The sequence below is a fragment of the Terrapene carolina genome, unplaced genomic scaffold (assembly GCF_002925995.2).
Source record: "Terrapene carolina triunguis isolate 2854851 unplaced genomic scaffold, T_m_triunguis-2.0 Scaffold837, whole genome shotgun sequence".
Classification (NCBI taxonomy): Eukaryota; Metazoa; Chordata; order Testudines; family Emydidae; genus Terrapene; species Terrapene triunguis.
Genome location: NW_020665188.1, coordinates 400161 through 427698, shown reverse-complemented (window position 1 = coordinate 427698; position 27538 = coordinate 400161). Strand labels below are relative to the sequence as shown.

General features: G+C 42.8%; 1 protein-coding gene across 1 annotated transcript in view; it reads right to left on the bottom strand.

Moving 5' to 3' along the window:
* Positions 1 to 292: 292 nt before the first annotated feature.
* The window catches only part of PTTG1IP (PTTG1 interacting protein), a 32509-nt gene continuing 5263 nt past the window's right edge, over positions 293 to 27538 (bottom strand). Inside the window, exons 2-7 of the mRNA XM_026660815.2 lie at positions 14412 to 14464; positions 8212 to 8320; positions 4796 to 4901; positions 4592 to 4657; positions 3180 to 3226; positions 293 to 948 (exon numbers count right to left, since the gene is read on the bottom strand). Of these exons, the coding sequence (XP_026516600.1) occupies positions 905 to 948; positions 3180 to 3226; positions 4592 to 4657; positions 4796 to 4901; positions 8212 to 8320; positions 14412 to 14464 (425 nt within the window). The 3' untranslated portion in view covers positions 293 to 904. The remainder of the gene's footprint in view (positions 949 to 3179; positions 3227 to 4591; positions 4658 to 4795; positions 4902 to 8211; positions 8321 to 14411; positions 14465 to 27538) is intronic.

Below are 27538 nucleotides of genomic sequence, written 5' to 3'. Positions count from 1 at the left end.
AGTAATCAAATCAATATTGCTGAAGCTTTACAGTCTATTTATAATTTTATCTAATGGATCAAAATACTAGTATTACATCTAAGTCTTATATTGTTACAAAATATCAGTCTTGAATTACTTTTATTATAGGAGAAGTTATAGAAAGGCACAAAGGTAGGATAGACTTTTAAACAAAATGAATTCTGAAAGGAGAATTATTTGCACTTCTCAATGAGTAGATGCTCAGCCTAAACTCCCTTCCCCCCTCCTCAGAATAATTAAAAAAAACTTACTCAGCAATTCTTTCAATTTGTGTAACACACAACTGTACAGGCACTTCAAGTGACACAGTTAAGGCCTTGATGATCTAAGAAGTCTTCTTTTATTCATCTACCCTGATATTCTGAATTGCTGCTATACCTTATGTAGGACCAAACTACCCCCCACCCCTGCCCCAGTCCTGCTCTGCCCTCAGATTTAAAGCTTTACTTTATTTGGTGAATAAGAAAGGAGTAGGGCAGAAGGGCAAGACTGGTTCAATGAGCTGTTCTTTGAAGCCATTGCATTACAAAGCGTCTGGCAAGTCAGACAACAGAAATAGCAAAGATTTAAAATGGACTCCCAGACAATGCTGCACAGTCTGTTGAGCTGTGTTAGAATGTCTTGAGGTAAAGTCAGGTTCTTTCTGGTTCAGTCTCGCTGTTCGTAATAGCTCATTGGGATTACAGTAGGCTCTGTCCCAAGTTAGCACAAAGCTTTCTACTGAAGCACATGACAGTCTTTGGCAATTTAAGGCTATCGCAGCATCTCAGTAATTTTATTTTTTTGGTGTTTGGAATACAAAGTCTCTAAGCCTATACTGTAAAGCTCCAGTTGGCAAAGGTAGAGGAGCTTTGGTGTTGCGTGGTATTTCTAGGAAGACCAGTTAGTTTTCAAATTTGGCGTAAGGGTTCTCTTCCTTAAACAAGCCTGAAAAGAAAAAAGCTCCAGTTAGAGTAATACATTTCAGGATTGGAAGGGAAGTGGGGGTGGGAGAAGAGTAGACAAGTTGAGTGCACTCTGATCTTAGAAATAAATCAAGCGTTTCTTCACTCAATACCAAGTCTGCTTTTGGTATTATGCAAGTGTTATGACTCAGTACACAGTTTCCCTCCCATCTTTAAAGGTTTAGAGCCCCCAAAGGTATTTAGAAGCCTAACTCCCATTGATTTCAATGGAAATTGGGTGTGTAAATACCTGAGGCTCTGAGCAGGACTGTACGGGCTTGATTTTCAAAAGGGACTCAATTATTTGCACTGCAAATGCTATCATTTAGTTATACATTTGTGCTCGCAAATCAGGTAGACATTGAAGTGGTAGCACTTATACCCAAAACAATGAACGCTGCATTTAAGTATTTCTGCCCTGCAAGTCTAACAGAACCCAATTCCATACTAAGATGTTTGTGTAAAGCAGTGGCAAATTTCTCCTTAAACAAAACAAAAAACAAAACAAAAAAGAAAGAAAGGTCAGTCATGTATTGGCTCTTTCCTCTTTGAAAGATGTTTAAGAAAACAACTGGAAGTTCAAGCATAGGGCCGATCAAAGTGTTTTTTGGTAAAGGTTGGAATTAAAAGAAGAAGTGTGTTCTGAATGAGAGGTCTGGCTAAATGAAAGCTGCAGTAATTCTCCCCACCCCACTTTCCTGAAAGATGTAAAAGGAAAAGTCTGCACACAAGCTCTGCATTGTTAACCTTTCATAGACAGCTGGAAGGAGTCACCAGCTCTACCACAGCCCCTTCCCAAAGGCTGTCAGGCTGCTGTGCCCCCAAGGCTTCTTTCTCCAAAGCAGCCAGCACCAGCTCCCCCACCATCCCTAATCATAGGAAGACAGAGCACACGGACCACTGAGTGTAACAGGAGAGAGCTGCTCACATCCTGGGAGCTGTGCAGCAGGGCTTTGGACCAGGCCAGAGCATGAAGACAGCACAGACTTCCTCATGGCAATAGCTACTGGCTAAACAGAGCCTTCCGGTTCCTCTCCTTCCCCAAAAGCATCAGGCCCAGCAGCCTCATCAACTCTTCCCTCATTCCACAAGAGGAATGGGGACAGCAGGCAAGAGGACTTTGTAGAAGACAGTTTAAGTCCTCATATCCACAGAGTTCATCCTCTACAGTTCAACATCAGCTACAAGTAAGGGCAAGTCAAGGCCTTTCAGCCTCCTCTCTGTGGCTGCACTAAGAGGGACCCACCCAGGGCCCAGTGGCTTTCCCTGCCCACCCCACCCAAGGGCAACAGCTTGAACATCAGGCTGTGAAGGCAACTCTGAAACATGGACTCAAGGTATTTGTTTATTCTGCTACCATTGGCTGCTGCTCCCTCAACTGCCCAACCTCACTCTCTCAGATTATGGCCCTCACCCTCCTCTCACCTCCTTTCACCCACTCCAGGATCTCTTCCCTCACTTCAGCCACAAGGAACCCCTCCAAAGAGGGAATAAGGGTTTACAGACACATGGCACAAGAGGATGAAAGGGATGAGAGCTTGATGTCACCTGCTCCCTTTGGTCCAGGCTGTGAGCCACATACTCTCACTGGGTACACTGTTACTCACATGCGCATTCCGCCTGGAGTCAATCAGCTGCAATTTCAGTCTTTGCTAAACCCACTGCACACCTCACACAGTGGCCAGAGATGACCACTGAATAAATTCCCCCACATGCAACCAGTTCCCCGACAGCCCCCAACCTCACTGCAGGTGAAGAATCTGACCCTACAGAATTATTGTGGAGTAAGGTGCCACTTCTTGAAGGAAGAGTATCGGGCCCATTGGCTTGACAGGTTGTATCCTTTGGCTTGCGTTATTTTTAATCACGCATCCTGCCTGGAATCTCAGAGCTTCCTCCTCACCTTTGTTTTGGCAGATTTCAATTAAACCCCAGGAAAGCAGAAAAAACAACATACAGAACAAGCTGACCTGCGTTCCTATCTGGCACTGTGAAAGGGCTGTGTCTGAAGTGTTCACTGTAACTGCATTGTTGTGTTCCTCCCTAAAGTGCAACTGATTATTTGGTGGTAGGGAAGACAATGGTTTGTCTTAGTCTTCCCCACTAGTCATGCAGTCAATGTTTTGTTTATAGCAAGGTATCATAAGTACTTTAGTGCAATACATGGATTTGAAGAATCACTTGAAAAAGAAAGTCACTTCTCATGAATTTTACCATATTTTTTCCGGATTTCATCATGTCGAGATTTCATCTCAGCTCTCCTACAAAAAAAATTAAATGAGACTTAACTTCATTACCTTACACTTTTTTTTTTTTGTTTTTAATCTGTCTCTTCCTATACTTCTTCCTCCGAAGTACCCGTTTCTGGAGCCAACATACATGGGGGGAGGGATAGCTCAGTGGTTTGAGCATTGGCCTGCTAAACCCAGGGTTGTGATTTTAATCCTTGAGGGGGCCACTTAGGGATCTGGGGCAAAATCAGTACTTGGTCCTGCTAGTAAAGGCAGGGGGCTGGACTTAATGACCTTTCAGGGTCCTTTCCAGTTCTATGAGATAATATATGGAGATATACCTATTTATTTATATTTATACATAGGGTTAGACGGTTACCAGTCTGCATACAGGTTGTGTTTCCCTGCTCCCCAAAGGCCGTCATGGGGAAAAAAAAAAAAGAAAGAAAAAAAAAAAACGCATCAAATGCAGCAACCCAGGACTCAAGTGGAAACCTATCAGAAATAGTTACAGTACAAACAGATTATAAAAAACTGTTAAAAGAACTAAGTATGCAGTGTTGTTGCAGCCATTGGTCCCAGGATGTTGTAGCAGTTGGTCCCAGGAATTAGGAAGACATGGTGGGTGAGGTAGTATCTTTTACAGGATCAGCTTGTGTTTGTGAGACAGATCTGTGTAAGCTCAAAAGCTTCTCTCTCACCAACAACAGTTGGTCCAATAAAAGACATTACCTCACCTACCTTGTCTCTCTAAAAGGAACTAACTGTTTCACGTTCTAATGAGTTAGTATGTTAAATCAATGTTTTCAAATCTTCCCAAGTTTATGTATCTTGACAACATACTTTTAATTTAACAAGTTCAACCAGTCACCTATAGAAATAGTAGTCTCCAGAGATGCTTGATAATATTACATTAAGATTAAAGCATTAACCAGAAGAACAGGGCCTCACTAATGAAATTTACACACACAATACACAGAATTTTTTTAATCCAGTTGCACAGATTGCTGGTTGGAAGTAAAGTCATATGTCCCTTTGAGACCTAGCACTGGGAAGCATTTTTAGGTTCTCCAATGGCTAAGTACTCCCACTGCTGTCACCAAAGGAGCCCCTCATCTTATTGCCCATGGGGATGTTGAGATTGAGTCTGGATGCGGATACCTAGGACTGTGTACGTGATGGTACATTTAAATTACCAACCTCCCCATGTTATTAGGAGCCCGGTAAATATACAGGAGATCAATATTTTACAATTTGAGCAAGACTGAACTATAGCATCCCACTTCTACAATATCAAGACAGAGGTGTGTTGATCTGTTTACAGAAAGTTATTTTAAAGCAGAAGATGACCCATTTCTGCCTTCTCCATCCCATTACCTCACATTGGGTACTCACCTCTCTTCTTGCCGTACTCTCCTCTGTTCCCGCTCTCTGGCAGCTTTTTCATCTTCTTTGTCTGGCCTGACAGGAATAATAGAGACTGTCTTAAACAACCATCAATGGACTCTGTTTGGCATTCACCAGGGTTTGGGCATCTAATTAAGTTTTGTAACTTTCTAAAAGTGCTGTACAGTAGGGATTAGACTTTCAGATACTTGCTTTTTGCTCTTCTTTTTTCTGCAACAGCAGTAGCAGCAGATGCAGAGAGCAACAAGGATCACTCCTCCTACCACAGACATTGTGATGATCAAGGCTTCAAAGTTCACTGAGAGTCAAACAAAACATTTATAAGTACAAAAGCGTATGAAGATGTTAAGAAAGTGAGAATTACAATCTTGAGGTCTTTGAGTTATGACACAGAAGCCATTGTTTTCTGGAAGCTTAGTTGCGTTTAAAAAGTCAGAAATATTAGTTTGACCTATTTATTTCAATTTTTTTTTTTGTTTTCTCCTGTAGAAAGCAGTACAGATATTACAGTCAACTACAATCATCCCAAGCTGGAAGGCTACCACAGTACAGGGGTGTTATACAATTAACTTATGCATAACTTAGGGTTGCCAACCCTCCAGGATTGTCCTGGCATCTCCAGGAATTGAAAGATTAATCTTTAACTAAAGATTATGTCATCCAACGAAACCTCCAGGAATATGGCCAAACCAAAACTGGCAACCCTAGCATAGCTAGTATCTAAAGTGTACAGTTATTACTGCACCTATCAAGAACTTGCAAAGACACTGATGTGTTCTGAGATGTCAGACAATGGTTCCTGTGGAAATAATTACCAACTAGTTGGTATGCTTGTAGGGTGAGGCAATTTAAATATAACTTGATATCAAAGTCATTGATGTTGCTATAACTTACTTGAAAAATTGCAATAGCACAAATTTTAAAGTTAGAATTTATAGCTAAATTATAAAAGCAGTTTTAAGCAGTCTTATTTCAGTCATACGACTGGTAGGGTGTCTTATTTAAGACGTTCTGTAAGCAGACAACAAAACATCAACATTTTCCAGATCTCTATCATCCTGTCAGTTGCTCAAGGCAAATATACCTAGCTGGAAAGCTCAGACTAATTGTTCAGATATGGTTTTTAGAAACTGGAATTTCATCAGCAGATTAAATCATTTAATGCAGGGGTTCTCAATTTTTTTTTTCTTTCTGAGGCTCCCCCAAACATGCTAAAAAACTCCATGGTCCACCTGTGCCACAACTGGTTTTCTGCTTATAAAAGCCAGGGCTGGCGTTAAGGGCAAGCAGTGCAATTGCCACAGGGCTCCCATGAAGCGAAGTTGCTCAGGCTTTGCCCTCAGCCCCCGGTGGCGGGGCTCAGGGCCCCAGGCTTCAGCTCCATGCAGCAGGGCTTCAGCTTTCTGCCCTGGAGCCCAGTGAGTCTAACACTGGCCCCGCTTGGCGGACCGCCTGAAACCTGTTCGAGCCCCCCCCCGGGGGCCCCGGACCACTGGTTGAGAACCACTGATTTCATATGTTTCAATTAAATATCCCTCAAGATTAATTTAGCAGAAATATCCTTCTTATTTTTAATTCAGGCTAATTTCTTACTGATAGTCTTCCCAAGAACTCTGGACAATGCCATTTCAGAGGTGGGCCAAGGAGACAGTGTACCACAAGCTGGCATTGAGCTTTAACCTGCAAGCCCAGATCGGAGGTCCATTCGCTCACCTTTAAGTGTATTACCTAAAACAGGAGTAGACTTCAGTGGCAGAGCTTTTGGACCTAGCTGAAATTGAAACACCTGCATGAAATTCACCCCTGCTCAGAACTCATCAAAAGTTAATATCAGTCACTGTTTGCCAGGCTCTGCCCTCATCGCCTTTTATTATACCCTCAAAGTTTGTAAGCCAGTGCTCGAGATATTATGGTTGTGATTCCATCTCTGTATCAGACAGGAAAGAGTCAATTTGTCTTCGTTTTTCCACTCTATGCTGTAAAGTTTTACTGTTTAACTATCCTCATCAGGAGTAAATGGAATTGGATGTACCACACCTACTACGCAACTGCCGAAGATCAGAGCTGTACAAATCAGACTCAGGAAGGGACACAGTGTTTTGTCCCTTAATGCAAGTGATTAGAAGGTAGGGAACAGTCCTTGGAGAACACCCTGTTAGAATTTAGGAAAATTGTGTATACATTTCTTTATTATGATTCCCCATATGCTTAGCATTTTAGTCATGGCCAAGACAGATGCCTCCCACGAGGCTGGTGACAACAGAAACCATTACACAACAAATGAGCACTCTGTTCTAAAGGAGCAAAAAACATCTAACAAGGCACTTCAGTTCCTTCAAGGAAATTTAATGTAACAGCGAATAGCTCTTTATGTAGCCACTACTAAAACATTAATAAAGACAAAGGCAAAGGCTTATAAGACAAGAGACTCAGAGAACAAACCTAGATCAGCCACGTTTGGGTTCACTGGGCAATGCAGAGGCAACGCATCTTTGTCTCTCTCCTCAAGATTGCTGCATGTGTGTAACTTCATTTATAGACTCAAGGCCAGAAGGGACTATTATGATCATCTAGTCTGCCCAGCATAGCACAGGCCAGAGAATTTCACCCCATAATTCCTCCATCTAACTCAATAGATAGTTGAACTAGAGCATCTTTTAGACAGCTATCCAGGCTCATTTTAAAGAATGAATTCTGCTATGACCTTTAATGAAGAGATCCCTACCATATACTAGGACACAAAAGGGAGGAGAAGCCATTCTTAAAACTTGTACAGCTCCAAATACCTGCAGATGTGCCACATCATTCCCTTGGTTAAACGGGCCAGCCCAATGCATAAAGGGCAGGAAGAGGGGCTTGCACCCACAGGAACGGGAGGCTGAAATACTGTGGATCCCATATCAGACATATATAGTGGTTCAGGTAATATCTTTTATTGGACCAACTTCTGTTGGTTAAAGAGAACTTGTTCTAGAATATGGTCTTGTTCAGCCACAAATTACTGGGCTAAATGGGCAATCACAAAGTGAAGTTCTATGACTAGTGCTATACAGGAGGTCAAACCAGATACTAGTAAAGGTCTTTTCTGGCCTTAAAAAAAAAGTAAGTATAGATGGTATGTCACCATTCATCTTGCAACATTAGCTGTATGTCACTCTTCTGCTCTTCACCATGCAAGAGGACAATGTGGCCCCTGTTCCCAGATTCTAGCCTGTGGACCACCAGTAGTATAGCAAGCATTTGCTGATGTTCTACAGAGACCTGGTTCTTCTTGTTTCCGGCCCCTAAACCATATGAAGAAGTTACTATCACATTAAAGGCTTTCCAAATACTACTTTTCTATGTAGGTAGGTAGTTCACGAGTTATTCTATTGACCGCAGAAAAGGAGGTGGTCCAGAACACACAGCATTAAGATGTGGTATTTGAGAACGCTTGATATAGCTAGGATCTCTGTTAAAACATAGTGGCATCACACTAGAGAAACCTGGGGAAAGTTCCTTCTCTGACGTCCAGTGTACAAACAACAAAGGCTGTTGAACTGATAAGGTGCCACCCATTTTTAATTACTGTACATTTTCCACAAAATCACAAAGTAAAATCCACTTACCCCAGCAGACTCCCCAGCGTGCAGAACTCAACTCACAGAGAGAACGAGGAGGGAAAAGGTTTTTAACTGGATAATCCATGCATTTCTTGTTGCTGCTGCACCAGAGACACTGAAAGAGAAGCAAAGCAAGTGAGATGGAAGTGCAAAGTTATTTGAGTGCAATGATACTATTAGGTAGCAAAGGCTATTCAAGCTAAGAGCATTGTAAAGAGCCAGGCAAGTTTACAAACTACAATGCATGACATGCTTTACCATATTCCAATATATTCAAGGGCACAGGGCTGAAGAGAGTAATCTGTATTTGACTACAGATAGTTACGGTGATTACTATGGTTAAGTGTTAGGTTACATTGTGCTGTGGATATACAGAATAGCAGATTCCTGAGGCATGGTGAAAGCTCAATATCTGCATTTTTGAAAAAGAAGTTTGCAAGTCATGAATGTCATGCTTTGCTGCTGGTGTTTGTTGGTATGAAAGTGTGCCTCAACTAAGGCTGTCCAGAAACAAGCTTTGTAAATAGCTATGGGTTTATAATAGTTACAGTACATTTTTGTAAGATAAAAGGCTAAAATATGCTTCCTATAGGAAGGTTGTTGAATAAATAAGGGAGGAAACTTTGTAAACAAATGGAAATGTCGCTCTAAGTCAGGACTTAGACTTAGGGCTGGTCCACACTACCCGCCGAATTCGGCGGGTAGAGATCGATCTTCTGGGATCGATTTATCGCGTCTCATCTGGACGCGATAGATCGATCCCAGAAGCGCTCCCCCGTCGACTGCGGAACTCCTGCTTGCCGAGAGGAGGAAGCGCTGTCGACGGGGGAGCCTGCCTGTGCCGCGTGGACCTGAAGTAAGTATTTTTAGTATCCCCTGCCCCAGTGTGGACCAGCCCTTAGTTTGGCAAGTCAACTTTTAATATGCAACGTTTGTACTTTTCATCCCAAAGCAAATATGAGTGAAAGCAAGCCACTGATTTTCATACCAAACATAAGGGTGTTACAAAGCATTTTCCCTGGAGCCTACGGGGAATGTTATCATTAGAACCCTTAAAATGCAAATAATCACAGTCAACAGTAGACAGTAAAGCAAAGGCTTTCTGGACTACAAGGCTAAATAGTTTCATGAGCAAAGCATTCAATAACTATTACAGAACCAGGGAAATATGAAAGGTTAGTGTCCACCCTAGCTAATTTTTCTTTTATCAGATTCAGTATCTTCACATACAGTACTCCCCCTCAACTATCACAGGATTAGGGGGAAGTAGTTCTTGAAGTTTCTCTACAGGTCCTGGCACAGCTCTTCGAAGCAGAAGTTTGTGGGAGTTGCTGAAGCAAAGTGGAGATTTACAAGTTGTTTTTTTAAAAGGACAAAAAGAGGCCTCAGGGTTGCTCACACTACCTCATAAAATGGGAGCCATATGCTCAGGATTACAGCAGCTGCAGTAGCTCCAGACAAGAAAGGAATCAGGACTATGGGACAGAGCAATCATGGTACAGTGAACAGAAAGAGCACGCAGCAACGCATTCAGAAACCTGGAGATTAAGTAATGGGCTGTAATACTGGCCTAATTTCGGTTGTTGGGTTTAGTACATGGGTGCTGGTGGTTTGTGCTATACATTAAGTCAGACTAAATGATCTGATGGTCCTTTCTGGCCTTAAACTCAGTGACTAAGTGCTCCTTATTTATCTACAGCTTTGGGGGGTTCTGTTAAGTAAGATGTGCACATACCTAGAGTAACTGTGTGATCTTAGGCTGGGTCTACACTACAGCGGGGGTCCGACCTAAGATACGCAACTTCAGCTACGTGAATACCGTAGCTGAAGTTGCGTATTTTAGGTCGGCTTACCTGGCGGTGAGGACGCGGGAAAGTTGACCGCTGCCGCGCTGCCGCCGACTCCGCTGCCGCCTCTTGCCGAGGTGGATTTCCGGAGTCGACGGCAGAGCGATCAGGGATCGATTTTACCGCGTCTTCACTAGACGCGGTAAGTCGATCCCCGATAGACCGATTGCTACCCGCCGAATCGGCGGGTAGTGAAGACATGCCCTTAGAATAACATACATCCTCCCTTCCCCTGCATCCTTTACCCACACTGTTGCATCTTGTCTTGTATTTAGATGAGCTCTTTGGCAAAGGAACTTGCCTTTTTTGTTTATTGAGGTGAAGACCTAAGTGTGCTGGGTTCTTAACATTTATAGCGCAGGATAGACCAAATGAGCCAATGGAGCTGTGCCACCTATGCTTCTGGCCTATGGTAGCACTAGTATACCAGCAAAAACAACTATAGGACTTGGTCTGAGCCAATATGGTTATGCTGGTAGTTTGAATTCTTGTGAAACAGGAAGCATGTGAGTGGGCAGTGTTTTACAGGTGCTTTGGGGAGGGAAGGGGATGTATGACTGTCCTCTTTTCCCCTGGCCCCAATGGAAGCACAGTGACTAGAAGTGGCATCATGGAGTTCCATGTTTTCTACAGTGTAGTCAAGGCCTAAGATGACAGTTTCAAAGACATCTGGAGCTGTAGTATAGCCAGATCCTTGTCTGACAGAACCTTTTTTAGAACCAGTTCAGTTAAACCTTTAACTAAAGGTAAAATTTAGCCCTACAACTGGAACTTGAACAAGTTTGTTGACATTAAGACCAAGGTTTGAAAAGTTTTCACAGCTACCACTCACACCAGTACCTCCACCACCTCTACCCAAGACTACACCTACACCTATTTATACTGTTTGATGGGGGAATGGAAGATATGGGAATCAAATCTGTCCCACCTATCAAATCTAACCCAGATGTCATTCCAAAACACCCAGTTAGTAAATTCTGGGCACCAACTGGTATCTCCTCATATAGGAACTAGCCAGTTAGTTGTACAATGCTTTCATAATTCTCCCTTGTAGAGAAAAAAAATACTGTGTTCAAGATAATTAACTATCGTGTTCATGTTCAGTCTTACGATCCTAGAACAATGGGCAATACAGTTAAAGACTTGAGCACTCACAAGACTATCATCTGATTTGAGGCTGCTATGGGAAGTGTATCACATGAGGAGTTTAAGGAGAAGCTTATCAAAGATTTGATTACTAGTATCAGGAAATACTCAGCCACAGTGATGCAGGTTAGAATTACTGACCTCTCACATACTCCAGATAAATGAAGCTTTCTTGCTTTACCAGATATAATTAGTGATGGAAATTGATCGTAGAGCTGCATCAGGACTGGACTGTGACAGCAAAGTGAATTTTTCCAGCAGTTAACTGTATTGTAAAGAAGCTCTAAAGCCGATTTCCAGTGTAATCTAGATGAGTTGATTTTTATTGTTCTTTTATGCAATGCAAGTGTCGGCATTGTTATGCCCAGTGTTATTCTAAGCCTCTTGGGATATAGTATTTTAGGTTGATTTCCCACAATATCCTCAGCTCAAAAGCTGGGTTATATCAGAGATGCAGTTTATTAGGCAGAGCGTGAGGAAAAACTGACCCATAACATTACTGGGGGGGGGGGGGGGGGGGAGTCTCTTCATTGCTGTTTCAGTGACCTCTTAGGGTCTGTCTACAGTGCAACGGGGAGGCAGGATGGCAGCACATGTAGGCGTACCTCCCTAGCTTCGATCAAGCTAGCTTGCTAAAAATAGCAGTGAAGTCACAGCAGAACAGGTGGTGGTGTGGACTAGTCACCTGACCACCCAAATATATAATCAGGGTCACAGGTGGGCTTGTGGCTAGTCTAAGCCACTGTACCTTCACTGCTACCGTGTTTCCCCGAAAATAAGACAGTGTCTTATATTAATTTTTGCTCCCAAAGATGCGCTAGGTCTTATTTTCAGGGGAGGTCTTATTTTTCCTGGAGCTTCGGGGCCTTATATTCTGGGGTGGCCTTATTATCGGGGAGGTCTTATTTTCGGGGGATGTCTTATATTACAGCGAGAGGCAAAACTGGAAGTAGGTCTTATTTTCGGGGGATGTCTTATTTTTGGGGAAAGAGGGTACTTTTTGGTGAACTAGCCTGATGAAAGCTAGGATGGGTACACCTACAGGTGCTCTCATCACGTCTCCTGACTGCAGTGTAGCCAGACCCTTAGCTGTTCATAAAGGAAGCACAACTCCTTCCAGAAAGAAATAAAGGATTTAAATTCATTATATGATATTATATTCTTCAGAACATGGAAGCCACAGGATGGCAGAGTAGTTCTGGTAAATCTCCGTAATCCAGGGGTGGGGTTTAGAATAGTCTGCCTTTCATGAAAGCCAGGGGCAGAATCCCAGAAGCAACTAGACATTTTTCTTAAAAGAAATTCAACATAGTTGTCTCCCAGAGCACAGCTGAGTGGAACCTATGCATGCTGACCCAGTCACGTGTTAGGGGTATTAACCTTTGTCACCTGGAGGTCAGGCGACTGGAGCCCGGAAATAGGATTGAGTTTCTTCCCATCACTCCTCTGTCACCCCTTTATCAGAGGAGTTATCTTCTGGTGGGGGACTTTCCATCAAGTCAACTAAAATTGGTACTGGGCAAAACATGCTACATGTTGTGCACAAGGACTCTTCAGAGGTGTGACAAGCTTTTAACAGCAACTGAAGATGTTGGAGGGACTTCACAGGCTAAGGACACTGCTGTTGCAGTCTCAATAGAAGTCTGGCTTGATCTAACTAAATAACCAGAGCCACACAAAAACGAAGCCAAGACAGTGCAAAGAAGCCATGGTACTTTTCCATTATCCCCACTGACGCCACAAAGTTCTAGGCTAAATCTATATTGTGGAAGAAGCAGAAACAGGGCTGATGGATTGTAATCCTGAACTCCTTATTATAAAAGGATTAACAGATCCAGATTTCTATTTCTATTCCTATTCAAAGTTTGTAAAAAAGGTTATGTCAGTTTACTGGATCAAAAAAGAGAGAAGATTGTGTAAGTAGTGGAAGACATGATAGCTTTGAATTCAAAGCTATCCTTTTTATAAGACCTACAATTCCTGCATAGCCAGCTCAGCATCAATTGAGCATATTTTGAATACATAGGTTTGGCTTGGTTGGAACTTTGTAATAGACTAGATGCTGAAGAAAAAAAAAAAAAAAAAAAAAAATCAAGCGTTAGAGTTTCAAGAGAAGATACAAGAGAGCGGAAGGCCCAGTTAGACTAAGGACTCAACTGTATTCTACTCAGAAATGTCCCAAATGGAAAGCTTGCAATGTGCCTTTCTAGGCATGAGGAATAAACTTGTTTTTGTGTTTACTGTTTCATTTCATAGAACACTGGAGGCTCTCAATTTCTTACTTTCCCATAGTTAGGGAACATTACAACTCTGAATTTGAGCTCAGAACTGACTGGTATAAGGGACAACTTCATACCTATAAATGTATGGTTTTCCCTAGCCTCAGAGCCACTAAGTTTCACCTATCTGCACCAACATCCACCTTCATCCGATAAGCAGTACAAATTCAGAGACATGTTAACTCTGAGTTTCTCAGCAAGCCAATTTAAAATCAGAGCCCTGACAGTAGGCAGTTAGAGAAAAACCCACAATGTCATTAGAAGACATTTCAGGTGGAGGTCATCAAGGCCCACAGTCACTTTTAGGCCTTCCACAATTGTGTAAAGTTTGCTTCAGTAAGACTACCTCTATACTTGAATTAAAGAGCCAAAACTTTGGATTCTTCCTACTTTTAGAGCCAAACCTTCAAAACTGAGGTATTTGATAACTTCCCCTACCCGCATCTGAATTCCACTTGGGTCTAGGAGTGCTAGAGGAGAGACTCGATTTCCAGCATATCCTCAGATTGTTGTGATCTGTTCTCTCAATCCACTCAGCCCACTGGAGAAGTGAGGCAGTTTGGCCAGCACCCACACAGTGGCAAAAGGAAAAGCAGGACTCCAAACAGTCCCTCAAAATACTGGAGGGGAGCAGCAGGTCATCCACACAAGGCATGTGACAGAGAACATCAGAACCTGCAGGGGAAGGCGAGGTTCTTTAGGAACCCTTTCCAAAGGTTTGGATTCAACATTTAAAAACCAAACCAAACCACCACCACAGGTGCTTAGCACTTGCAGCTCCCTTTGTAGTCAGCTGGCATAGTGGCTGCTCCCCACTTCAAAATGCCGAGACAGATCTTTTCAGATGCTTCGCAAAACTCTGAACCTTTGACAGGTTGAAACAGCAAGTTCACTTACATAAAAGAAGTAGATGATATGTTTTTCTACTACTTACTGAGACATTTTTCAGGCACTCTTCACAAGTTTTGTTTGTGTATTGAAGACAAGCTGTGGAGAGGAAAAAGAGCCACATCATTATTTAGCTGGGCCCATACAAACAACATATTGAAAATAAACATTTAAACTTTGCTGTATCCTCACAGCCAGGCCATACACATACAGTTTCTAAAAAAACAAAAAAAGCCTTGCCAGACATTTTTGCTTGACTAGTTACTCTGTCAAGTGCAGCAACTTCTTGCCTTATTCCTGTGCACTAGTGCTTTGTCTCAGAAAACTGGAGAAGCAGCACCATACCATCAGTATATTCCCACTCTATTTGTGTACATAACATCTATTGGTAGAGGCTCCTTTCCACATAATTATCACATGTTGTTGCAATTCTCTTGCCATTTGTGTAACACAATATAAATAGTTTGGGGAGACACACACAGTCTTGAAACTAGATAGCATTACTGCAAGCTTATTATGAAAAGTCTCTTCCATGCAGGTTCATTTTAGGCTGTCTAATGTTTAACTATAAAAACATGCAAGCTATCACAGATTTAGTCCAATGTTTTCAGTTAATGTTTTATTACTTAATTGTTGTGTCAGGTCCCAATTATCAGATTTGCAATTAAATAAAAGTTTTAAAAAGAACTCCACCAATTTTGCTCACAGTCTCCCATTCACAGTGACCCTCTTGATGAAAAAAAAAAAAAACAACTGAGCTGGTCTTCCTCTTGGTATGAGAGTAATCCCAAGCAGGAGGCTCAGAAACATTAGTTGCAGTTTTTAGTTTTCTTCAAATCCAAGCATGCAAAATCCTTCAAACTGCAACAGATCATGATTTCTGACAAACAGTCTTCACTACACTCTTCTGTTAATATTAAGCCCTGTTCACGGTAATCATATTCTGTTATCTATAAAGGACAAAACCAAACATAACTAAGGTGAAAATATGGAGAGAGCATGAATTGTTTCCTGACTATTATACACTCAGGGTAAATTGTCCCTGAACTGAAGGGCTTGTATACTTTGTTGGTACAATACCTCAGTGGTTTTAGGTAGTTATAAAAAGGTTTATATGTTTTTGTCATTGTGTAGAAGCTTAAACATGCAATGTCTGCAGATTTTAATTTACGGAATGCATGTTCGCATCTTCAAAACACTGATTTTTCTTCCATATAACTTTGAGAAGCTTATGGACAAGTTAACACTACAAATCCTTCCCTCACATTGTAAACATGAAAATGGATGCAGTGATCTGCCAAAAGCAAGGAGGGTCCAACAGTATCCGTTTTTTAAATATCGCAAATTAAAATACAAACAGTTTGGTATACAAAGTATCCATAAGCCTACATTTTAAAATGCCCATTTAAATCAAAGAGGAGGAAGAAAAATAGCCCAGACGTTAAGAACCATGTTTGCTGTGTTTACATATAATTTTGGTAGCCTTGCAACAAATGCTTGCTCTAGATCAGATGAACTTTTTCTTTATACATAAAGTTCTAAAACAAATATTCAGAACTTGATTTTTTTAATTAATGTTAAATATTTCACTTTGTTCAGTCAGAATTATGTCATCCCCTACAAATGTTACCATTAGTGGGCTGAGCAACAGGTGTTCTCCTTTACCACGTTAGTTAATTTGTTCTTATAAAAACAAGTGATGTAGACATAGAACTCTCAAAAGGTGAAAAGTTGTCAGACGTTATGATTGAACCTGTGGGCTGGCTGGCCTCTGCCCCCGCACCTCCATTTGGCCCCCATGCCTTAACTTAAACACGATAACTCATGCCCTACTCTTTCAGTCTCCCTGAGAGCCCAGGTCCATTTTCTTAGGGCTAGTCTACACTTACCGGGTAGTTCGACGGCTGGCAATCGAAGTTCCGGGTTCGATTTATCGTGTCTGGTCTGGACGCGATAAATCGAACCAGGAAGTGCTCGCCGTCGACTGCGGTACTCCAGTTCAACGAGAGGAGTACCGCGGAGTCGACGGGGAGCCTGCCTGCCGTGTGTGGACCGCGTCTGAACCGCGGTAAGTTCGAAGTAAGGTATGTCGAATTCAGCTACGTTATTCACGTAGCTGAATTTGCGTACCTTACTTCGACTTGGGGGGTAAGTGTAGACCAAGCCTTAGTGTGACAGCGAGTAGAGATGAGCCGGGGGCGGGGGGGGGGGGGGGGGGGAAGGGGGGGGCAGAGTGAGGGCAGCCGGCTTCAGCAGTGTTACTGAGCATGCTCAGTACAAGCCAAGCAGCAAATCTGGAGGGGGCATGTGACCCCGCATGCCCCACCCTCCACACATCGCCTCTGGTTCCCAGATGAAGTCCAGCTCAATCTCAGTTGGACAGAAATAATTTCAGTTTACAAGAGATTAGGAGCCACAGCAGGACCCTGTAAACAGACCACAGAAACATATACAGAAGGCTGTTCCTTGGGGATTGCTGTGGCCAGAGTATAGCCCCTGGAGCTGCTCAAACTTACTTTGGAGCTGGACCAGTCCTGGGCAGCTCCCAAAATTCAGCAGTGCAAAAGTGGTATAAATCCATCTTTACTCTCTCCATCAGCTGTGACAAGCTCAACATGGCTTCCTGTAAATCAAGGACTGCTTAGCCCTGAGTTACAAAGTCTCCGATAAGCAGTATATTCCTGCACACTTAATATGCCAATTTTCTCAGTTCCTCATTTCTGGGCCTGACTGGTTCCCAACTCTCCCCTTCCCCAATCCCCAGCTGGACTGCAAAGAGGAAGTGTGCTCTCCCAGCCTCCCTTTCACATCCCTGCTCCTAAGAGCCTTCAACTCTGATACTATGGTGAGAGTCATACAAGAGCTTGTCTACACAGGGAGTCATTCAGGAACAGCTATTCCTGAATAAACTCCATGAATAAACAAGTGCCAAGTATCTAGATAGTTAGCCTCTTCCTTGTCCCACTTAGTATAGTGTATGAACACTGCCACTCCTTCCCCCAACACACACACTTTCATAATTCCCCTGCCAACTACCTCCTAGAGCAGTGGTCTCCAACCTTTTTATACCCAAGATCCCTTTCTGAATTTAAGGGCAACCCAGAATCTACCCTGCTCCTTCCCCAAAGCCCAGCCCCACTCACTCCATCTGCCTCCCCCCCACTGCTCACCCTCCTACTCACTTTCATCGGGCTGGGTTGAGGTTTGGGGTGTGTGTGCAGGCTCTGGGCTGAGGCCGAGGGGTTCGCAGTGTGGGAGGGGGCTTTGGGCTGAGCCTGGGGCAGGTGGTTGGGGTGCAGGAGGGGTTGAGGGGTGCAAGTTCTGGGAGGGAGTTTGGGTGCAGGAGGAGGCTCCGAGCTGGGGCAGAGTGTTGGGGTGCAGGAGGGGGTACAGGGTGCTGACTCTGGGAGGAGGGTCAGAGCTGGGGTTCGGGGTGCAGGAGCGGGTTTGGGATGTGGCCTCTGAGAGGGTGGTCAGGGCTGGGGCAGGGGTGCAAGAGGGGGTACAGGGTGCTGACTCTGGGAGGGGGGTCAGGGCTGGGGTTCGGGGTGCAGGAGTGGGCTCAGGGCTGGGGTGTGGCCTTATCTCCGGCAGCTCCCGGTTGGTGGTGTAGCTTGGCTGCCGCTAAGGCAGGCTCCCTGCCTACCCTGACCCCACGCCACTCCCAGAATGGGCCCCTGCCGCCCCTGGGGGAGAAGCGGGGGGCACATGGCTCTGTGTGCTGCCCCCTCTGCAAGCACCACCCCTGCAGCTCCATTGGCCACAGCTCCCCGTTCCCGGCCAATGGGAGCTGCAGGGGCAGTGCTTGCAGGCAGGAGCCCCCTGGGGCCATGCTGGCCACTTCTTGAAGCGGCCTGGGGCCAGGGAGCCTGCCTTAGTGGCAGCCCTGCTGTACCACCAGAGATCACCATCGACTGGGACATGCTCTAGGATGGACCAGTCGATCGCGATTGACTGGTTGGTGACCGCTGTCCTAGAGGATGTCGATTCCTCCATATTATGGAGTGGCAGTAACTACTCTAGTGAAGGTTGATTATGCATTACGTGTATGTATTTAGAATGTGAACTCCTCATTATGTGTGTAAAGACATACTTTGGGAGCACGGAGAATTGAGAAGCCAGCATACAGATGCTTGTGACAAGAGCCTTTCATTCAAAATGTTCATAAAACGCATTGGAATCACTAATGAGAAAGGTATCACTCCTCTGACCTATAAGGTAAGAGATTCCTTACTGCCTTCTTCTGAGAATAAGACTTCTCTCAGTTGGAGGTCAGAGGAGTTTTAACTCATCTGTATGCACTGACAGACAAACCTCAAAGAGGGAAGGAGTACAGCAGTATGGCCAGCCCTGCAAAGACGAGGTGGCAGCTGGGAACTAGCTAGGCAACAGCATCAGGAAGCGAGGTCACGCTTAAATTCATACCATGTGAGTCGATTGCTACCTCTAGGGCAGTGGTTCTCAACCTGCAGCCCAATCAGCACAGACTGCGGCCCATGTGATATCCTCAGGGCCATACAGGTAGTATTGAATGCAGCCCACTATGGTAAATAGTTTGAGAACCACTGCTCTAGAGGGTATATCTACACTGCAATAAAAGACCTAAAGTACATCCACAGCTGGCCCAGGTCAGCTGACTCAGGCTCCCAAGGCTTGGGCTGTGGGGGCTATAAAATTGCAATGTAGACATTGAGGCTCAGGCCGAAGACTGGGTGTGAGACCCTGTAAAGGAGTGGGCCTCAGAGCCCAGGTTCCTGCCCAAGCCTGAATGCCTACATTGCTATTTTAAGCCCCACAACCCAAGCCAGCTGACTCAGGTTCTGAGACTTGGTGCTGTGGGTTTTTTATTGCAGTGTAGATATATCGTAGGCATCTGACTCTTGTAACACCACATAGTTGGGTGAAGACACTTAATATACAAGTAATTAGACACTAATAAAATAGATTATAAAACACTGATATCAATACAAATTCAGTGTGATCATTATTTGGAACAGACAGGTTTAAACCATTTGCTTAACATTGTAAAATTCAGAAAATATTCTGTGACAAGTAGCATTTTAAACAAAAATCTGTTTTCCAAGAGGTTTCTGCAGCAATGATCTAAAGCAGGGGAGTCAAACCTATGGTGTGTAGGTGAGATCCAGCCCACTTGATGCATTTGTGTGCCCCAGATGGCTTATTCAGATTGTGCAGAAAGGCAGAGTTTTAGCTTTCATTTACAATGAAGAGCAAGTTTCTAACTCTGACAGTAAGAAATAAAAGTTTTCAAATGTAACCCAAGTCCAAGATGGCAGGGAGCTTGAAATAATGTCTCTGAGCTGTGAACTCCCCCCTCCTGCTATTAATCTCACTGGAATGTCAACCAGAGAGTCTGCCATGACAAGCAAGCTATTGGGCGGCTGGAGGAACATGCAGAGAGGACTGACAATCCCTCTGAATGCTACTAAGAGGGAAAACTTTTGGGACTTAACATGTCATAGAGGACATACAAATAGCAGCCCAGGATAGACAGAGATGGTGGAGTCTTGTGCATGCCATAAGTGATGTCTGACACCCAGGAAGAATTCAGAAGGGTCAACTCTCAAGCCTAACACTACCTTACACATTGTTAGCTATTTAATTTTTAATCGTGGTATTAGATAGGATAGGCAAAAGTGAGAGGGAGCCCACAAATGGAATGGGACGCTTCTGCAGGGAAGGAAATGCAGAAGAAAGGAGGAGACGGAAAAAAATGGGAAGTGGGCAACATAACAGAAATAGCTATGGTTCTAAAAGGAACATATTTTTCCCCAGAGTTGCTATGTTAAACTTAACAAGAGGCCAGGATCCTCAGATAGTAAGTCAGCATAGCTCCACTGATGTCAGTGGAACAACGCTTATTAAACTGGCCCTCAGCTAATATTCATTTATACAATAGGCTATAATCCACCCGACCTTTGTTTAAACTGTGCACGGGCATCAGGAGAGATCCTCTGTAGATTCCAGGAAGTACATCAGCCCCAGTTTATCTCCAGCCCCCAAGACCATGATTGCAAATAGAATTTGTCCCTCTTCAAAAACGAGACAGCTGATTAACAGATTGCTCAGCAACGGTACTGTTGATCTTCAGTGCCAGCATCCCACCTATGACATGGTGGACTGGATCCTCAGCTGATATCAGTCAGTGCTTCAGTCAAAATATACCAATTTACACCAGTGGGGGATCTGGCCCTGTATCTTTGTTACCTCTGAATCCATGGTCCACCATCTTTTCTGATCAGTATACTTGCTGCTGTGTGCCAGAGCTCAGTAAATAAAATAAATCTTCTAAATGACAGGTCTCCCCAATAGTCCCCATTAACATTCGATAGTCTCTTGGTTACCTTTGTGTGCTATAGCTCCATGTTTCCTCCCTTCAACCAAAACAGAGTGTTAGGGTATGTCTACACTTACCGGAGGGTCCGGTGGAAGGCAATCGATTTTCTGGGATCGATTTATCACGTCTAGTGAAGACGCGATAAAATCGATCCCTGATCGCTCTGCCGTCGACTCCGGAAATCCACCGCGGCAAGAGGCGGCAGCGGAGTCGACGGCGGCATGGCAGCGGTCGACTTGCCGCCGTCCTCACAGCCAGGTAAGTCGACCTAAAATACGCCACTTCAGCTACGCTATTCACGTAGCTGAAGTTGCATATCTTAGGTCGACCCCCGCTGTAGTGTAGACCTAGCCTCAGAAATAGAGGAGACAAGACCTCTTTAAGAACCCACTTCACTAGAATGCTATCTTCCAACTTATCTGCCTCCTCCATCTAGTAAACTTCAGAAAGATTATCTCATTTTCAAACAGAATTTGAAGAGCGTTTTTAATTACTGAATGTTTAAGGAGTAGTTGAGAAGGTTGCCCTCTCCCAATTTTAAAATATCAGCAGTACCCTATTTTGGGGGGCATGCTACTTTTCTTGATAAGATTTTAGTGAAATTATTGAGCATTCAATCAATGGTCTGTGGAAGATGATGCACTACATATTAAAACACCTTTAAAATATCTTTTGTAAACCAGAAAAGAGAAGGGTATTTGTTGATAAGAACATTTTTAGTAATGGTTTTCCATTAGCTACAATGCAGCTGAGCAGTTTTGTGTTTTCATTTACAGCAGAGATCAGTCATGTGATTAAGGAGCAGAGTTGTGGTTTCTTTCAGGTTTATATCCTCAGGGTACAGCCCTTGAAGTGAGTCAGCATTCTATGAACATAGGTAAGATGTAGAGTGGTGTGTAAAAAGAACAGGAGTACTTGTGGCACCTTAGAGACTAACAAATTTATTAGAGCATAAGCTTTCGTGGGCTACAGCCCACTTCTTCGGATGCATATGGTGTGTAAACATCTCTATTTTAGAAGTCAGACTCTGCACTCCTAAACTAGATCTGAAGCAGAGACTTTATAAACTACTAATATTCACTGTGTCATTACTATCCAAGTTGAAGGAGTCGTGGAACAGCCACTCCACACCCCTAAGAACAGTTACAAATGTTGGGGACAGAAGAGAAATCTCATGGGACTTTTATGAGAACACTAATTATATAGTTTAAAAAGTACAGTAAATTTGTGATTCAGTCCAAGATCAGTTAATTCAAGCCAGCACTATACTGCTGTTTAAGAAGTCCCAATTTCTAAGATCTTCTGACTTTCCAGTCCTTGAATTGTTCAGTTTTGATTTAACAATAATGCAGCTTTAGAACAGTTAATTCAAGCAACAAGCTGATGTGCAGCAAATATAAAATTGGTCAAGTTTAAAATCTGAATTAAGCTACATTTGCTCTTCTGCTGCTTTCTACCAGCTTGACAGATACTTTGTATGATACAGCTCATTGAATAAACAAAGATACTGCCAACTAATGTAGCAGAATCTCACAAATCTACACTATTGGGAGAGCCCTAATACAAAATAAAGACCTTTCTGCATTATGGTCTGTCTAGGGATAGCTCAGTGGTTTGAGCATTGGCCTGCTAAACCCAGGGTTGTGAGTTCAATCCTTGAGGGGGCCACTTAGGGATCTGGGGCAAAATCAGTACTTGGTCCTGCTAGTGAAGGCAGGGGGCTGGACTCAATGACCTTTCAAGGTCCCTTCCAGTTCTAGGAGATAGGATATCTCTATTTATTTATTTATTTAGGCTAGGAAAGAGGTCCTTTAAAAAAATTGAGGTAGCCAACATGATTTGAAGTACCTCTTAACACCGATGACCTCTCCCCCCCCCCAGGTTACAAAGTGGATAAAAACTGATGATTTTGGGGGGGAAATCAAATAATTGGATTTTTTTCCCCTTTAAATAAGATTTTTCATTTTATTTAAAATTTAATAATTTTTTCTTGTTAAAAATAAACCTGTTTAAAATTAAATCTGAATTTAATGGAAAATATGCTAAGGCCTAAAATTATAATAATTAAAACATTTAAATAAAAATATGCTGAATCCATGAGCCACTACCAAACACTAAGTTAAAGATTGCACTTTGGAGGGCAAGCTTTATAAATATGGCACAACAGGTCATGTTCTGTATTAAGAGTTTGATCCTGTGGGGTTTCCAGGTGCTGTGCTACTGGGGGTAAGAGACTGAAATTCATCTCTCATCAGGATCATTTCACTGAGCCCACCTGGATAGTCTCTCACTCCTATTTTATAGCTTCTCTCTCCTTGAGCTCTGATTGGCCCAGTTCTCAAATTATGAATATGTATAACTCTACCCCTCATTCATCATTTTCTAACCTACTAACACATACAATTAAGAAGCTGAAAATATTAAACTCTATAACTCTTTAAATAAATGTATATAGTTATAGTGTACTCTCTTAAGTAGCAAAAAGATGTACCAAAAATAGCATAAAGGCTTTATTTAGTTGTAAGTCAACATATTTTAATGAATACACCAACCAATGAGAATGCATCTTTCTTTAGAATTAACTGAAGTACAAATGGAAAAGTTGATTGAAATTGATTATTTAAATCTAGACTTTCCACTTTAATTTAAATAAAGGCGATTTAAATCGTCTACCCAGGTAGGATAAAGAGGTACACTCTTAAAACACACCAGCTTAAACATCTTAAAATTCTAGTGTAGTGATAGAAAGTTGTAGTTTTTAACATGTTTTAACTAGAGGGGAGCCTAGGGTTCATCTTGACTAATTAATAATGCATGTCCTAGTGTGGACAGACTCTTAGTGTAGACAATTTAATACTTTTGCAGTTCTATTATCCAGTTCAGTTTTCATTTTGTTTTGAAAAGCACCTACTTTCACCCCTAATCTAGGAAGACCTTTAGTGAGTGCTAAGGACAGGGCCAGTGAAAGTGACATTCTTCACAGGCTAATCAGGTAGAGCCACCTCAATCCTTGGCCCAGCATTCACTGAAACCTTGAGAAAGGCCTACAATGTTTACTACTGGTGCTATCGCCTCATACTGCCCCCCTCCCCGCCCCGCCCATCTTTTGCTTCTGTTCCTCCAGCTTGTGCAGCTATTAGAATGCAGGGTGCAGGGCCAGGTTCTTTGTTATTTCACTTTGTTGAAGAATGAAGAAAAGCCAGTATGACATAAAGCAGGGTAGTATGCTATTAGGAAGCTTGCTGCCACCCTGCTCTCTTTGCCTTCAGAAGAAACTCTGGGAAGCAGTGACTCTGAAAAGGACTTTGGGGGTCCTAGTAAATAATCAACTAAACATGAGCACCCAGTGCAACACTGTGGCCAAAACAGCTAATGAGATCCTTGGATGTAACAAACGGGAATCTTGTGTGAAGTAAAGAGGTTATTTTACCTCTGTATTTGGCACTGGTGTGACTGCTGCTGGAATATTGTGTCCAGTTCTAGTGCCAACAATTAAAGAAGGATGCTGATATATTGGAAAAGGTTCAGAGAAGAGGCACAAGAAATTAAAGGATTGGCAAACCTGACTTCTAGTGACAGATTGTTAAACTAAATAGACTCAAGGAGCTCAAAGAGAAGGTTAAGGGGCAACTTGATCACAGTCTGTAAGTACCTACATGGGGAACAAATATCTAATAATAGGCTCTTCAGTCTAGCAGACAACGGTATAACAAGATCCAATGGCTAGAAGTTGAAAACGGACAGTCAGACCAGACATAAGGCATCATTTTTTTTAACAGTGAGGGTCAATAACCACAGGAACAATTTACCAAACAAGGTGGTGGATTCTCCACCAATGGAGATTTTAAAATCAAGATTAAAACAAAATTTGTTTTTTTAAATCTAAAGACATGCTTTAGTTCAAACAAGAATTTTTTCAGGGGAGTCCTATGGCCTGTGCTATGCAGGAGGTCAGATCAGTGGATCACAGTGGTCCCTTCTGGCCTTAGAATCTAGGCATCTGGTAGTATTGCTAGATTCCCACTTACTCTTTGGTGATCACATAGCAGCAGTCACCTGAACAGGTGCAAACAGGGGTGGAGGTGGTTAGCCAGGCACTAACCAAGAAGTTGAAATTTTTTCTTTTCGATTCAATCTTTCTGCCGTGGCCTATGCCTTTGTAACCTGAGGATTAGACTTCTGAAATGTGTGAGGGGGATGCACTTTAAATCAACTCACAAACGGAAACTTGCAACAAAGGTGGCAGCTTGCTTATTGGAGAAGTTTCTCACAATGAACACCTGACATCAGTGCTTCATGACCTGCACTGGCTGCACCTTGGCTTGAGTGAATTGAAGGGGGTGGTTTTGACCAAGAATCTTAAATGGCTTGCAACCTTCCTATTTGAGATACCTCTCTCCTTGTGCCATGTTATGGCAGCTGCCATCAAAGCACTCAAGTTGGAGTCCCCTCAAGAAGAGGGAACTATTGGGTAGCATCAGGGTGTTTTCTGTGATGGGCTGTAAATCTTAAAATTTATTCCTCACTTTAGTCAAAAGTCACATGACATCAGGGCACACTTCAAAACCCATCGTCTCCTCTTGTCTGGTTTGGGGAAGCCGCCTTGTTGGTCTGTAATTGTAAAGCATGTCCAAGGAATACATAGCTTTTTGGAAACCTTTTACAGTTTGTGAAAATCTGATCACAAGACCCAAAACCTCCACCCTAAGTTTTTGAAATCTGTTAACTAGGAGGAAGAGGGGGGAAACACTGCCTTGGGATGAAGGCAGTTACATCAAGTAACTGGGGGGAGGGATAGCTCAGTGGTTTGAGCATTGGCCTGCTAAACCCAGGGTTGTGAGTTCAATCCTTGAGGGGGCCAGCTAGGGCTCTGGGGCAAAAAAAAAAAATAGTTGGGGATTGGTTCTGCTTTGAGCAGGGGGTTGGACTAGATGACCTCCTGAGGTCCCTTCCAACCTCGATATTCTATGATTTAAAAAAAAAAAAAAAAAGTGAAAAATAATGTTCAAACTCAAATATTTCTCACCATCCATCATGTTTAAGAGATGCATTCCATGCATTTGTAATACCACACTCTGGCAGAGAAATCAGGTAGCCTGTTCAGAATTCTCTGGACCTTCAGGAAGTTAAAATAGAACCTTGCCCTTCCACACATGAACAAGCCACCTCTCAAAGCCTGAAACGGGAGCCCCCTTTATAGCAGTCAGCTATTACTAAGCAATAAGCTGTTACTTCATAGTGTTTCAGAGATACAATCTTATCAATACAGTGAAAGGTTAAAAACTAAAGTTATCAAAACTAATAATACACATAGCAATACACTGTCCTTGCTTTATTTGTTCGCTTACCCACCAAGTCACATAATTCAGTAACTGACATCCCTCCACGGAAAATTCGTAACAAAACTACAGGAGAACTTCAATATGTTCTGTAACTTAGACTATCAATAGACAAACACAAACTGCCTACACCATGAATTGATTGCAGTTCAAAGAACAATGTTGCTTTCTCCTTTTCAAAGAGATGGTGCATGTGGGTAAGTAGTATATTTTTAATTAGAGGGACACCACACCACCAAGTTAAAATCTAGCCAATTTTAAGACAGGAATTAGAAGTAGTTTCAGGCACCCCCTCCAGTTGCCATGATATTTTTTGTGGTTTTATGATCATGTTTCCAGTGCTGAAAGACTTAAAACACAGAGTATATATGGTTGGTTTCAGAATGCTGTTTTCTCTAATCTCTCTCCTTAGTCATGTTAGGTGTTACTTGTAACACTAGCAGATAAACAAGTTTTCACACAAAGGTGTGATTTTAAATTGGTGTTCTGCTAACAAGAGTTTGTAGAACAGGAAAAAAGACAAGACCCAAGACAATTAATGAAGCTTAAAATTTTAAACTGACAGACTCAAAAGCCTTCTATTGCAATAAGTAGAAAGCACAGAAGTTTTGTTGTAGCATTACTAAGTCTTTAAATATATAAAAAAGCTAAGTCTTCAACGTTGGTTTTATAGTCACAAGTAAATATCACAAAATGAAACCTATTTCATCAGAAAGTCTGCTAAATCACTTCAGTGAATCTTACAAGAGGGGCTACAAACAAGGCAAGTACTATCAGAAAATATAGTCTATGTATAGCTACTAACTTTCTTCAGTTATTTGTGATTCACCACAGCAACGTTCAAATTCAATGCACATCTTCCAGAAGTTAAGAGACTGACCTTAAAGCCACTACCACAATGGGGATCTACTTCCAAGACAGATGTCATCTGACACAGTTCTAGTTTTAAGATTACATGCTGCCTAACCATGTTTTAATGACTTCCCTGATTAGCACACTCCGTCCAATCTTTGATAAAGCAAGGCTGCAACATGGCCCATTGTGTTTGGAAGACTAAATACCGAGACCAAGTATTGCAAGGCCTTATCTTCACGGCGAGAAAGGGGTGCATTTTTCCTCTGTGTTAGCTGGCAGTAGGGAAAAGCCAAATGAAGACCAGACACTAGTCAAGTTGCTGTGTTCAAACAAGTAAGCAAGTAGAGGTAAAACCTAGGCTCGCAACTCCACCGGCTCCATGGGAATCTACCAACTGCCTTCTCTCCGCTAGAGGCTAACGCGAGTTGTCAACAAGAGCAGTCGCAGGGCAGAAGGGAGGGCAGGGGTGGAGGGGAGTTAGTCTCAGATCAGCGTGCGGGACAGGACACTTGGGGGATGTGTGGGGCAGATGGGGTGTAGGGTGACCAGATGTCCCGATTTTATAGGGACAGTCCTGATTTTTGGATCTTTTTCTTATATAGGCTCCTATTACCCCCCCCC